Source organism: Monopterus albus, unplaced genomic scaffold, assembly GCF_001952655.1.
Source record: "Monopterus albus unplaced genomic scaffold, M_albus_1.0 scaffold31.1, whole genome shotgun sequence".
In the NCBI taxonomy this organism is placed as follows: Eukaryota; Metazoa; Chordata; class Actinopteri; order Synbranchiformes; family Synbranchidae; genus Monopterus; species Monopterus albus.
This window is the reverse complement of record NW_018127911.1, coordinates 3,681,519-3,696,404: the sequence shown is the minus strand read 5'-3', so window position 1 is coordinate 3,696,404 and position 14,886 is coordinate 3,681,519. Positions and strand designations below refer to the sequence as shown.

General features: G+C 40.2%; 2 protein-coding genes across 8 annotated transcripts in view; one reads left to right on the top strand and one right to left on the bottom strand.

Annotated features, from left to right (window-relative positions):
* Positions 1–4,432, top strand: part of pex5la (peroxisomal biogenesis factor 5-like a) — a 78,566-nt gene extending 74,134 nt beyond the window's left edge. For all 4 annotated transcript variants that reach the window (XM_020596823.1, XM_020596821.1, XM_020596822.1 and 1 more), the window contains one exon: positions 902–4,432. In XM_020596823.1, the coding sequence (XP_020452479.1) occupies positions 902–1,103 (202 nt within the window). In that variant the 3' untranslated portion in view covers positions 1,104–4,432. The remainder of the gene's footprint in view (positions 1–901) is intronic.
* Positions 4,433–6,201: 1,769 nt separating this feature from the next.
* usp13 (ubiquitin specific peptidase 13) overlaps positions 6,202–14,886 on the bottom strand; it is a 29,424-nt gene continuing 20,739 nt past the window's right edge. For all 4 annotated transcript variants that reach the window (XM_020596774.1, XM_020596775.1, XM_020596776.1 and 1 more), the window contains exons 16-21: positions 14,847–14,870; positions 14,308–14,451; positions 11,434–11,603; positions 9,420–9,609; positions 9,080–9,164; positions 6,202–8,746 (exon numbers count right to left, since the gene is read on the bottom strand). In XM_020596774.1, coding sequence (XP_020452430.1) covers positions 8,650–8,746; positions 9,080–9,164; positions 9,420–9,609; positions 11,434–11,603; positions 14,308–14,451; positions 14,847–14,870 — 710 coding nt within the window. In that variant the 3' untranslated portion in view covers positions 6,202–8,649. The remainder of the gene's footprint in view (positions 8,747–9,079; positions 9,165–9,419; positions 9,610–11,433; positions 11,604–14,307; positions 14,452–14,846; positions 14,871–14,886) is intronic.

The window sequence follows — 14,886 nt, the reverse complement described above, 5'->3', positions numbered from 1 at the left end:
AGACTAATGGCAAAGCAAATAATACCAATACAGCACTAGGTCAGCAGTATGGTCAGAAACTAGTACCCAGCAGACACCATGATATAGCCAGGTCCGACAAGATAAACTAACAAGAAGCCATAAACTAACAACCAAGAACACAAAAGACAGCTGAACACAAAATTTCATTAGTACATTAGCAAAACAAAAGGGCAATACTTACTGTAGCTTGATGAACAGAAGATGTGATTCTTGGCGTATGAGAGGAAAGTTACTCATCCAGAAAATACACTCAGTAGAACACTTCTTTTAAACTCTGGATATGATTTAGATAATTGTAGCTATGTTATGGAAAAGCTGTTGAAAAAGTAAATTATTAAGCATATTTTGCCCTAGCCATGCCTTTTCTCATTGTGGCCCGACTGTAGACGTGCCAGATAATGAGCAGACCTTTAAAGGTCCTGTCAGGAGTGTTTTCAATATTGTGTTTGATTCGGTTTCTGCTCAGGCTGAAGGAGAGTGGAGCTCTGCTGGTATTTATGTGAAGTTACCAGACGCCGTGCACTAATACCAACAATGGAGTAGGTTTGGTCTGGACATTTGTAGGGACAGAACACCCACCAGACACCTACCCACCCAAAACTGGAGCCTCACCTGAAGCACTGAAGATGCACCTGTTCCCCCATCAGTCTAATGCTGCTTCCTACATACAAAACAATTCATTTTCAGTGGGGTTCTGGCCTGTCCATAATGATGAATGATTTTGGTGACCCTACTGGCTAACAGTGACATTATTCAATAGCCTATTTAAAACACATTTTCACTAACTAAGGGTTATTGAATATTTTTGTAATAGGCCTATCTCATTTCAGTGTTGCACTTTGTAGACGGTCCCTGACTGTATTTATTGTTACTTCCTCAGAGAGGCGGCAAGTAACTTCCTGACTGCCTTAAGCCTTCAGAGGAAAAGCCGGAGTCGCCAGCAGTCCCACCAGGTGATGTCTGGAAACATCTGGGCTGCTCTCAGGATAGCTTTATCCATGATGGACCAGCCCGAACTCTTCCAGGCTGCAAATATTGGTGACCTGGATCTTCTCATGAGGGCCTTCAACTTAGACATTTAAGGAATGGGAGGCAGTGTTGACAGCATTGCCCCCTGTCACTTACTCTCAGATTTCTACCCAACAGCCAAAAGCCCAAAGTGCACACATCAGACTGGATTGGATCTGATGTTAGTATGGTTTTTTTGCACAACAGAATTAACTACACTTGTCAAAGTTATTATATTTTTGCCCAAGTACCTTGGTGCAGTTTTGAGGAGAGGTTCTTCCAAGTGTTTGAAGCGACTGCTTTTGTGATGGATTTGCACTGTAATTTGTGATTTCCCTGAAGAGCACAAGGACAGGCAAAGATTGTACGAGCAATGCCTTAGAGAACACATCAATTAAAAACTGACTCATCCAGTGGAACAGAGCTGGGCCAGGAAAGATGGGCAGACAGGCAGCTTGAGACGCTCACAGAAGAACATGCGCACACTGTTTGAAGGTCTGAGGAAGAAAAGGTTTCATTGTCCAATTACTTTCAAAGACTCAAGACTATCTCAGCCTGCTGAAGGATGGATTTAGCGAGCAAATGAAAGACTGCACCATATCACCTGGAACTCCAAATTACGTTCCTGGCTTGTTTTCATCCTTGTTCAGTGGAGAGTAATGATACTGCATGAATAAGCATTTTCATAAATGGATTCTTAACATACTTTTAGAATTTTCCCCTTTGCACCTCAGACAAACATAACTTCCTCAACCCCCATGGAACATGCAAGCCGGGTTGTAAAGCCTTACTCAAATGCATGCGAACAACAATATTTATTTATACTGTTTTTATGGTAACACAAAAGCACTAAGCCATTTTCTGACTGGTTTCAGTTTATTTAAAAACTGCCATCTCCTGAACTTGAAAGCTTTCTGAGCCATTATTTTTATTTTGTTGGCTCCTAGCTTCTCTTTGTTCCCTTTATGCTGAATGGTTAGAGGCCTCCACACAGGGTGGAAAACACTGATGTGTAGGATCTTTATTAGTGTGGCAACTCTCTAACCTTCTGATATGTTACAGGTCTAAAAATATCTCTTTCATCTGCTGAGATGACTATAGAATATTTGATGCATGTGTCATTTCGTAAATTTCCCAACTGTATTGATCTTTAATACAGTATAATGACATTACAGGTAAAAGATGTGGAGCTGCAAGGCAAGACTCGTGGAGCATGTCCTATTGCAACCATTTGTATTTTTGCTGTGGCTCCACAGGCAGCAAAGCTCATGCATTTAATTAAATCAATTTGCCTTGGCCATCATGCATGATTTAAATATCAATCTAAGGTGGGGCAGAATGCTGCACACAAAGTTCCATTTGTATCATGATAACTCCAAACATGAGCTCATCATGCAGCTACAGGACTGTACGAAGTGCAGCAATTTTCTCGTTTCAGATACTGTAAATCCTCTGCACCACCTTTTTCTTAAAAATATACTTTTTAGCTGACAGCTTCATTTGCATCACTGTCCCTAGCTTGAAAGTTACTCTGTGAAGTAAACGTCACGTTCCACGCCGTGCAACAGAGTGAATGATAGATCATCTGCTGTACTGTATAGCTCAGCCTGGTGTTAAACAGGCCTGGCCACAGTATGAGTGTGTTGTAGAAAGTGGTCTTAATCTCAGATCCTATGCAAAAGGTCATGTTTTTTTGTTACCATGCTGAATTACCAGTTTGTCCCTGTCTGCCTCACTGGACCAAAAAAGAAGTGGTGGTCCTGTGCTTTCAGCGAATGCTATCAGGGGGAAGCAGGGATCAGTATGAGAGCCATTCATTTCCCAAACTGGACAGCTTTGATGTCACAGTCTGTATGAGAAGATATGTTTCATTAGGAAAGTGCAAGAAAACAAAAACTCTTTTTCAGAAGAGAAACGTGGTCAGTGATTCTGAAAAATACACAGTTACACACACACACGCACACAAACATGCCATCTCCCTAAAGTGTAGCCTCTGTATTTTATAATCTCCTGGAATAGCAGTAGGTCTTTGGCCTCAGCACACACTGAATTCACTGCCGTAGCCTACGTCGGCTTTGCTAACAGATATATGTTTTATTATACTGGTTCACTGTATCTGCATACGTTCTCCTTGAAACTCACTTTGGATGCATTCTGAGAAGAACTCTCTTCTTTTTAAGTTTGCAATTAAAACACACTACTGTTGACGAACTAAGATTTCATAAGTAAGACAGTTTTCAGGCTGAAACAGATGAGCAGCTGCTGCAGTCCGACACCATACTTTAAAGGTGTTGGCACAAAGTCTCTGTGGCCAACTTTAATGTTTAATAGATCAAGGAGCAGAGGAGGCCAGTGAGATGTGCATGCCTCTAACAGGCTGATTCAGAGGGGGGCTCACAATGGACTGCACAATGGCAAAGGCAGTGAGGCCAAAGCAAAGGTGAATGGACAAATTTATTTGCTTTCTGAAACACTGGATGATAAAAGCAGAGGCTCACATTGTAGCTTCTTATTGCAATAAAATGGGCCAGTAGTCTATCAGTTCTTTTCAGAACTGATAGTAGCAATGCTCTATAGATGGCAATGTCATTTTTTTTCAGTCCATCTACCAGGCTGAAATGGCTCAGTAACGAATGAATGGACAGCCATTAAATTTGGTACATTCATGTTCCCACAGGATGAATCCTAGTGGGTGAAATGTCTCAACAGTTACTGGATGGATTTGTGTGAAATTTGGTAGAGGCACCCAGCTGTATTTTTCTTATGAGGTTGTAGGCCTTCATTTTTGTTTGCATTTCAACATTCTGTAGTTGTGTTAAAGATGAAAACTTATTTTTTTAAAGAAACTTTAAATCTCTGGCTTAAAATCTAAACTTGTACTGTGTGCATCTTACTGCAGTGCACTGAGATAGGATGCCTGGTGACAGTCTTTTTGTAGAACCTAGTACCTTCTCAGGTGATCTCCCCTAGCTTAACGCATGCTCCTGAGGGACAGATTGAGGTTGACCGCATGTTCGATATCCTACATTTTTTTTAAAAGCTATTTTCATTTGTCCTGATGCATGAAATACATGAAACTGCTTTCTTATACTCCCATTAATATTTAAACATTAAATATAACATGAAGTTTCCTTGCAATATTTCTACAATGCACTTTTAAAATCTGAAACCTTGACAAAAACGTATATATTCAGATTATATTCTTGCATAGAACGAGTGAGTGTGCAAGGCTCGAGCAGAGAAATGAGTGCAAGGCAGAACACACCTTATCTTGTCCAAACATACTTGAGCTCGGATACTGGTACACTGCTACAAATGACTTGTTAGGATCGCTCTGGTAGGGAGGTGAGCGAGTACAAAATGACGGACCCAGGTAACTGACTTCGGTGCAAGAAGTGCTCAATTTATTTACAGTGACGATAACAATTATGTGTACAACCAGGTGAAGGAATACGGAGCAGAACCGGGTGTCGAGCGGCAGACATCGGAAAACATACAGTCAGTGATGAGATGATAAGGAGGAGGCCGGGCTGCGGACACTGGGATTCACTCCTGGACTGGTTGTGGTGATGGTTGCTGAGGAGAGAGTCACAGAAACAGTTAATGGGAGACTGTGCATCGACCTGCGTGGTGGAGTGATGTGGAGTTGAGGAGGTCCGTGGTCCGGAGAAGCGATAGCGGCTGGGAAGATAAGACACGGGGCACAAGACAGGAACGGAGCTGGGATGAAGAGTGTGAGCAAATACATAAAGTAGACAAAAACAATAGATCGGCATAGAAACAGGCTTGTGTGTAGAAAGAACTGGCAGGGAAGTGGACGATAAGCACGGTATATATAGGAAGAAACTAATCAGGTGCAGCTGGTGGTGATTCAGGGGACGTGAAGCAGGTGTGTCAGATAAAGAAATCAGGGGTAAGGGAGCTAAAATAGAGGGAGAGAGGGGAGAGAGGCAGGTGCAGCCGGGCAAACCTGACAGGACTAGTCATAGTAATATTCTGTAGATACTTTAAAACTTCTACAAACTAGAAATGTACTAGTAACCACTGCAATAACCCCAACCTATAAAGCTATTGAAATGTTGTTACCAAATGACTTTGTGTCAAAACTAACCATGGTTAATATCATATCACAAAATTGTTATGCACACATTCATAGAGCTGCTGTAAAACTGCTAACTGCTTGGTCATGTCATATAAAGCACGACAGCTTTATTAGATCTGGTTACCCATAGTCTATAAACAATGTGGAGTAGACTGGAAGAATTTTTAGGGTCATCAATGATAATGATCTTCAGTACCAATTTTACACAGCCCTGCTTATGATCCTTTATATATGGAGATGCAAAATGTTCAAAATTATGTCATTGTATTGATGGTGATTGTAACTCATATTGACTTATAAAATATAACTTTTATGTTATTGTCTCTCCCACAGCAGCCAGTCGCATAACTGGCTCTGGCCTGTTCATCTTGATTGACGGACAAAGATTTTGAAATAAAAAGTGGCATTATGAAATAAAACGGTTATTGGGGGAAATGCCACTATGAAATAGAAACAGATTTTGGAAAAGAAACTGTTAAATATTATGTTTGTGAAAAGGCGGAATGAAACATTTCACACTACTCTGCTGAGTTTGTAAAATGTATTGGTTAGGTTTACTGATACGCCCTGTTAATGTGTTCCACTTTGAACACTTCTTTTCTCCATATTTATAAAATATTTGTTGATGGTAATGTGGTAGTAATTTCTAGATATGCTTAGTCCTCATGCACACACTATATAGCCTTCATAAATTGCTAATAACTGCTTCATTGGTTGGGGTTCATGAAGGTTATCAGTACATGTCGTACATTTCTTTCTTCACTCCTCAATTCAACATGTACAAAGGCATTTTATCCTGGTTTATTAATCGATGCATCAGATGTATGAATAAAATATTTTGATTAACTTAGAAAATGATATACTTTATATACAGTAATTCATTTACTGAAACACTTACTGTAATGCATATTACTCTCCCTGTATAATCACAAGGAAAGCATTAGCACCTTTGAAAATGTACAATATGAAAGTAACCTTTTAAAATAAACTGTTATATTCTCTGTGCTTTTGTCTTATTGTCTAAAAGAAGTCACCTTTGAACTGTAGTTTCTTGTTCATTCTTAAAGAAGCCAAGTCTCAACAAAGGTGTAGTTTATTAAATTATCCAAACATTGTAAGTAAACAGTGCCACTGGGTATACTGTACTGTCATGACTCTATTCACATACAGCTAAGCCATATTTGGATAAACACATTACAAAAGTCAACTTAAAATCATCTCTTCAGGGAAACTATGTAATGAAAACTACACAACTGGCACAAACTTGTTTGCAAAAAGGCAACAGAGTAAAAACAGATGAAGAACCTTTCTGACATTCAGATAAATGAAAAAAAAAAGAGAATAAAACTCACAAAAGTATAATTGTACAACCCAGATGACTAAATGTCAATGTCTCGTGCACATGCTGACAGTGAAAACGCCTCTGAGTGACAGCTGAGCTGCTACATTTTGACAATGTAAAGGAAAAGAATGGAAGAGACCAAGCTGGAGGGAAAGGTGAAGCAAAAAGGCAAAACTACTAAATGCAACATCATCAGGAGAATGAGGGAGAACTGGTCAGAATATCTGAAGACATTGCTTAACAAGACAACTTTACCACCTATCTACTGATGAGAACCGATTTGGTTTCTGAGAAAAAAAATTACTTTTTTTATAGGAAGAACTGCAGAAACACTGGACTTGCATAGAGAGCTGCATAGACGATGAACACTGCAGCATTTTATCAGGTAGCATCTGATGAGGATGAGAGGTCAAGATTTAATAAGACTGACACTCTGCTCACCAAAGTGCTAAGATATGCATTTATTTTGTAAAGTAAATGCTTATCTGAATACCTCAATATACTTTTTTTTGGTCTATGAAGTCATTAGCCCTCAAAGAAAGACTGTTCTTGAAAGCCTGATTGTTGGAAGACATTTTTAAGGACAATTATATTCCAGTCACTTTTAAAGTTTATGTTTGTCTATTTTTCAAACCCATTCGATCCTCTTAATGCCAATTTACTGACAAAGGACTGTTCTCACCTTGAATATGGGAGGTAAAAACCAGATGGATGAACATTTTAGGAAGGCAGAATAAGTCAATTATTAGCTGAACTCCCCTTTAAATATGCACCTAAAAGTGCACCACTGAGTAAAATACAGTTTCACCACATGCCAAGGACTTAACTGTCCATGTCACCAACAAAAATCCAGTACTTTGTAATATTACACTAACATTTTGAGATGCATCAGACTAAAGTCCAGTTTCATGTAGCATACTGAGATGCTATTGACAGTCAAGAGGCTGTAAATTCATGTGAGCACATACATTCTCCTGCACATTTAACATAGAGGTGGTGGATAATCCAATGACATGATCGTGACCAAACAGCAAAGGGCCAGTCCTACATTCACTGTGATTTGTCAGTATTAAAGCCGAAGACAAGGCTGTGGAGCACCATGAAGCTGTACATTGAGCACTGCACTGTGTCTGTCACAAGTACAAGAGAGGACATTTTAGAGGAGGCAAAGTCGCTGTGCAGCTCTCATCATACGCAGAAGGCTTAAGAGTAGATTTGATTGCAGTGCATACCGCTTTAGATGTCAAAACAGCTCTGATGCATAAAACATTTAACTGACCTGTAGAAAGCTGGTGGCAGGTCATGGGAAATTTTCATTCTACCTTTTGGTTCAAAGTGAATCTGTCATATTCATAAAGGAACAACAGTGAGCTGGCTGCAGCTGGCAAAGGGTTTTTATTTTATTTCTGTAGCTGCTATGCTAATATTTTGCAATTTGGGCAAAAATAAAAGAAATTCACTGCAGGATAGAGGACTTCTATATGACATGATTTGGTCATAAATAGGCTTTGCTTCTATCATGCATCAGTTTAATGCAATCTCTTCATAGACTAATGGCCACTTTGAGGTTTAACAGGTTCAGCGGTACTGAAGTTGAAATTTAAGATATCACATTCAATTGCTGGTGAATAACAAGTCCACTTCTACTGCATCTGGTGCAAAATCAAAACAAATTTTAGTCAAAAAGTGCTTTCAGGGAAGGAAATATTGACTATATTGACAACTTGGCCAGACTACCACAGTGTAGGACATTTCTCATCAAATGTTTGTGTTTGCTGTTGCAGTTTCAGAGCACTGCCGTTTCAAAATATGTTTAGAAAATGTACCACTTTGAAAATACTGGTGGCTGAAGGCATAGAGGAGGAACATATATGATATGTGATGTTATTTTGTGTACAAAGCAGTACATTAGTGGAAATTGCACACATCCCTCTGATTTTTTTAAATAAAACACTGAAATATACATTTAAAGCATAATGTAACACAAACTCACAAAAAGCACATTGCTTTCCCTTTCTGACTAGTGTTCCTGGTTGCTCCTGAATGACATCACGATAAGGCAAGCAGCTGGTCTGAGAAGTTATTTCCACTGTGGCTGTTATTGCACTTGTCTGCCAGTCTTCTGAGTGAAAGGCTGTGCTTCTTTCAAAGGCTGCAGGGTGGAGGGCATGGGAGTTTAACTGCTAGACAGTCGATGGTAAAAGTAGATGTAGCCCAAGTCTTTTGGAGGCCTTTCTGACAAACACACTTTGTGGTCATTGTAGATCACCCACCTGCAGGAGGAGGAACATTTGAGGAAGGCACATATTATGTTTGTGCTGTGTGTGTTGCTCACTTCTAAACGGCAATAGAGGAAGAAGGAAATGGGGTCAATTTATTTATGTATTTTTCCTATTCAATCTAAACAGATTGTGATTTTGAATGATTCACCTCCAGGCTTCTGGAGGCAAAAGCTTCATAATAAAACTAATAATTCAATTTGGAGTAGTAATGTTAAAGAACACACATTCATTAGGAGAGGAGTCTTTTTGTTGATTTTGATCACCATTTAGTGTCAGCTTTATTCCACAATAAAAAAAGAAGAAATGAGACGGTAGACAACTCACCTTCCCTCCTTTTTGATGTGACAAACATAATGTCCAGACATTGTGGAAGCTCCCATGTGGCTGATAAAGGCAAGGAGCTCATAACCTGAAAAAAAAAAGAGAAATCACAACTAGAATTTATGATGAACTAACCTAAGAGGGTGGTTTAGATATTTAACTTTTTTAAGTAGAAGATGAGGCATTAAGCTGATTTTCAAGAGGAAAATTAACTGTGAAAGTTGTGAAAAATGCCATGGTAATACTCCTGGTCACAGATACAACTCAGGGATTACTAGATGTACATTTAGATAAGGGATACAAATAGATACAGCAGCAAAGTCAGTGCTGCAGAGTGACTCACGTCCCGGTCCATCTTTGACTCGCGGGCCTGACGTGTCTCTGTCTGGCGACATCATGGAGTCACTGTGTGAGGTGGCATTGGAGAAAGCGTTGTCGTTGGGCTCTGTGTCAGCCATGTCTGACAGGGCATCACTCTCCTCCTCCTCTGGGTGGGTGAAGATCCAGTCGAGCGCTCGTTCAAGGTTGTTGTTCTTAAAGATGTTGAAAATATCCCAAAACAGTCTAAGTTCATGGACATCAACAGCTGAAATGCCTTTATATGTATATGTATATATATCACTAAATACAAGTTTAATATTTGTTTTTAAATGTCAATGGTGCATTTGTAAATTTAAAATAGACAACATTTTATAACTCACACAATCTTTAGTCTTGCTGTTGTACATGTCGTACAGAAACTGATGCATAATAGTGGCTATGCTTTAAAAAAAGTACTACTATCAACAGGAACTCTTAGCACATAGAGGACATATGGCCTGCAAACAATGCACATGAGGACACAGTCAGGGCTGAGGATTAGACTTTTTTTATGTTGCACTTTGTTCTCGCTCTCTCTGTCTCCGGTGCTCTCTGTTGTATCTTGGGCACACTCAAAAATAGTACAGTGTTGAACATGTTAAAATGAGCAGTTATTTACAGGAAGGTGGCAAGCATCCATCTGTGCTAAATTTCCCCTGATGATGTTTGCTTTGACTCCAAAATAGAGGTGCGATTCCTGGACAATGTCTGTCTAAGAGGCACATGGGGATGAGGATTGGCTGGCTGCCTGCTTCACCGTCTCTCCCTCTCAGGTCAAATTCTTCCTCCTAATTTTGGGCTAATAATCTACCAGCTGTGAGACCCCTCTCTGCTTCACACTTCTCCCACGAGCAATATGTTTTTCAACTGTGCTGTAGGTGGCAGGGAGTTTGGTGTCATCAGGGACAATCAACAAGGAAGCCTGGTGTCCATTTCCAAGTCTTACTAACAGTCTGTTGGGCTATTTTTGCTGAGGGGGCAGTCTGAAATATGAAACACGAGTATGAGGGGCCATTTCAAAAAGAAGGGAGCTCATGAATTTGCTGCAGCTGCATTACTTTTGACTGATATTAAAAAGTATATTTTTGTACTGTACACTTGTGGAAGGTGATGATAAAATGGCTCTGCATGTTCCTGGCAGATCTCGTGGTCCTACACCTGAATGGCTGCGTCAGTGGAGGCGTCCGTGTGCTGCTGGGACTATTTGTAAACACCACGAAGAGCAGACATCCTTAATCACCCTGACATGTAGGACCTTGCAGGTTGGAACTCACACAAGTAGGCCAGCCAAGCCACAGAGCTCGATTTTCATCATCTTACCCTCTGTTTGCCCTCTTTTCAAACACCACCTGCTTTGTCATGAACTCTTGCCACTTTTGTTTCTATATTTCTCTTTCCTTTCCATTTTCAGTGGGTGACAAGGTGTACTTTTTTGTTGTATGATTTTCCAACACAAGTGAATAACTTTTACCATTTCTTTTCTTTTTCCTTTGTGGTGCCGGGCAGTCATCGCTGTGGTGTTTTGCCCTGCACTCTGTTCTCAGAGTTGTAACTATTAATTGTCTCTATGAGAAACAAACTGAATAATGAGCACCACCTATAGAAAACTCCTTTTCTTTATCACTTCAGACATGGTGACCATTACTGCCCACGCTGGCTGCCCAGTTCCCCTTGTGTTCATTCAAAACAAATCAATGTTATCACCTCCACTAACACAATACATCTCTTTGTGCGCAGTAGAGGATTTCAGTCACAGGGGAAGATGCATTAGGCCCCAGGTGTTTGCAGCAGTAAATGTAGAAACTCAAACTGACGTTGATAAGATGTAAACAGACTCCTCTTTATAAGGAATGTCAAGGAATAAGCCTGAGTTATCAGCTGGCAGAAACCAATTATTAGAAAAAGAAAAATGGCACCTGGAAAAGAAATCTCAGCACCAGCCAATAGAAAAAAGTTAATTATTAGTATACACAATGAACAGCGGGCAGAAGACTGACCGTGGATTTCAGTGCCTTAATGCTGTGAGAACGAGGGAAGCCCATTGAAGTGAGGATGGCAACGCTCTCCTCAGGAGGTGAGTTGCCCATCGGGGTGGCACCCATGGGGCTGTCACTAGCGGAGGGACCAGGATCCATCATGGAGGGCAGAGTGAGAGGTTCTGCAAAGTCTGAGAAGAGACAAAGATGTTGCAGCTCTCAAGTTCATTTTAACCCAGTCAACGGCTGTATTTGTCAAACTTAGCAGAAACTAAACATCTAGTTATTGTTTTGCTGTGAACTGTAATAGAATAAAGCTGCCAGATGCCTCCTGCAACTGAAATTCATTAGTGTGCAACTTCTATAATTGCTGACACGACAGCATCTGCTGACTTAAAAATATATGTTGACAATGAAAAATGTCAACAACGGCAGAACTACAGAGTCCTCTCAGTGTGTGAAGGAGGTTGGACTGCTGTTCAATTCATGCACAGGCATAAAACACAAAACTGCCAAACATATACACAGGTTCAATTTTCCTAAACAAGTGAAACATCTATTTTCTTCTCTGTCTTGGATTTTGCTGTCCATAAAGCTAGTTATATATGGGTAAGAATTTTGAATGTTTGTCAAGCTCCTAAGTCAGTATTTCTGAGTGCATGTCTGGAAAGGTGAAGCTTTCTGATATCGTTTGGGTTCAGAAGAAAACACCAGGGAGAAACACGGTCTACATCAAAGCATCTGCTACAATTGACCACTCAAAAACTATTTGTAAAAGATTACAGACTGCATAAAATACCAAAGTATTTCTAATTTTTTTTAAATGAACTGAAGGTCTTTTTGCACTTTCAATAGATTCAATAGATAGAAAGTGAAGTGACCCTCAACCTGGGAACAAGGACAGTCCTACTGTAAATCCATGCCTTTGGTGGCCTTCATTGCTGTCCTCGCCATAAATGAAAATGCATACCCACTTATCTCCCACTACCATCTCTATCTCAGCCTCCTTATCTTGCATCCTTTCAATTGCCTATTACACAGTTGTTTTTATACCACAGGAAGACAGCGGTCTTGCAGACACAGAAATAAAACATCTCATCACTTCCTTTATTAAAGCCGTTTACCCACTCTGTTCAATGGGGCTCATTTCCACCAAATTCACTAGAAAATAATGTAACCTCATAAACAAATATAATAATTGAGTTTGGAAATACACCTCTAATAAGATGTGCAAATTTGCAATTGCATCTCTTTAAGGTTGACTTCAGTCAAAAAGGAATGTTCTGTGGTACTCCTGCTGCACCTAAACATGATTACATGACAGGTTTGGTAGAAAATAAATAAGCTGAAACCAACCAAGTGTTGGGGGGTGAAGAAGAAAAAGTGACCTTTGGCAACAAACCAGGACACGGTTTTACTGATGCTACTGAGCCTGAATGCAGCTCGTTTTGCAGATGCATTAGGCCCATTTGAAAACTAACAGGCAGGGGGCTGCTCTAATTTCCCTCCACTGTAGAGGCCCTTTACAGTCACCCAGGGAAATAAAAGTGACATGAGTTAAGACCTCAGGGGAATGTCTCTACTGCTGAGAAGCTCTATGAGAGACAGAGTCGGCTCCGTCAGTTTCTGGTGAAGATCTCACACACAGAAACACACAGCTAAGCACACAAAGGGATGCAAAGTCTGACACTTGCAAAAACACCTCTCATTTATCTCTATGTAATGGAAAAACTGGAGATGTGGAGTGTCTCTCACTTTGAATTACCTTTGTGTTTCAAAGGTCCCATACAAATAAAGCCTGCCTTGCTTCTCCAGCTAATGTATTCTGTCAGCATCTCAGAGTAAAAGGAGCTATACGTGCTGCAAAAATGTTTTTTGGTAGATTTGTGTAGATTAAAAAGCTAAACATCATACGTGAGTGCACCAGTTTGCTAAACAGTCTTTTCATTCTGTAACTGTCTGCACAAGGAATGTCACATAACCGGTTGTTTTGTTGTGTAACAGCATTTTGTCTGCCTTTAACAAAGTGCATTGATCTCATGATCATCTCTTAAAGTGTGCAGACTCAGTTTACTGAAACTGTTGCAGAACTGTGGCTCTTTCAGTGCCGCTGCTGTTCTGACCGTTTATCACTAGTATTTTTGGCATCTTTGGGTTCCACTTACCTATTTAACTATCAACACTCATGGCATGACTATTTCAAGTCATGTTTTCAGGAATTAGCTGCCTTACTACAGGACTGCCAGACAACTCCGAAGGCAGAGATGCACCATATTTTCATGTGAATAATCTTTTAAAAACTGACCTAAGATTATGCAAAAAGTCTCTGATTTTTGGATATCCAATACAACCAGATCCTCTGACTGTAATATTTTAGATTTCGATAAAGAATAGCTAAATGCTGAAACAGACACTGTATCATCTTTAACACTGTGTGAAAACCCAATAAAGTGTGATTTACATGAAGATGATGTGCAGCGTCTTTCTGCTGTACTGTGATCCTTGTGTGTGTACTGCATTTTCATTCATTACTGACATGTTCAAAAACCAATAAAGGGAATTTTACAAAGAAGGCATGGTGCATACAGTATGATACATGATAACATATTATAATTTTAATTGTCATCCATGAAAGACCTACATAGTGCTAGCATCCTGCAGGATGAAGAGTGGGAGGTAAAGCTTAACCTTCATACCCCCATTTGGATTGTAAATGGGCAGTATGAACAAACTGGAGCACAGTGCGATGCTCCTCTTTCTGCTTCCAGTTCGGTTATTACCTTGCTGCAGATAAACTTGTTTAGGTACTTCACTTGCATGTGTTCACTCACTATGCTAACCAAGCATCCACCAGGTGCCTCAGTGCATAGTTCTCATGCAGTGATGTCTCCTTACCAGGCTCCTCCATGTGGGCTATGATCCAGTTGAAGGCCATCTCGGGGCCCATGTTGCCTGTGTAGTAGACAGCCTTCCTACAAGCCTCCAGTGGAAAGCCCATCTCTGCCAGCTGCATCACCGCGGCCTCGTCTATTTCTGGGGCTGGGGACATGACAAACTGACATCAACAGCTAAAACATACAGTTGCTGATTCAACTGTACCGCTAACATTTAAGCAACATTTAAACAAACAGCTCTCTCTTTGGGCCTCATTAACAACAAGAGCAGAGGAGAATCAGCCCCAGGGAAGGTTTCCTTATCACGAAGAGAAATGACTCTGGTTAAAATAGCCAGAGCCACAGAGAAAAATAAAGTTTGTCTGGAAATAGAGGGCAGCTACACCACCTGCTCAGGTATACACAGTCACAAGTTGAGTTCTGTAGCATTCATCACTACTGTCTAGTGCCCAAAATACATTTCCCATGGCTTTAACTTATATAGAAGTTGCATATACAGACACAGTAAAGAGTAACTGAGGAGAGAAATGAAATACTCACAGTCTAAAGAGCTCATAGAGTTATCTGAAAGAGATGAAGA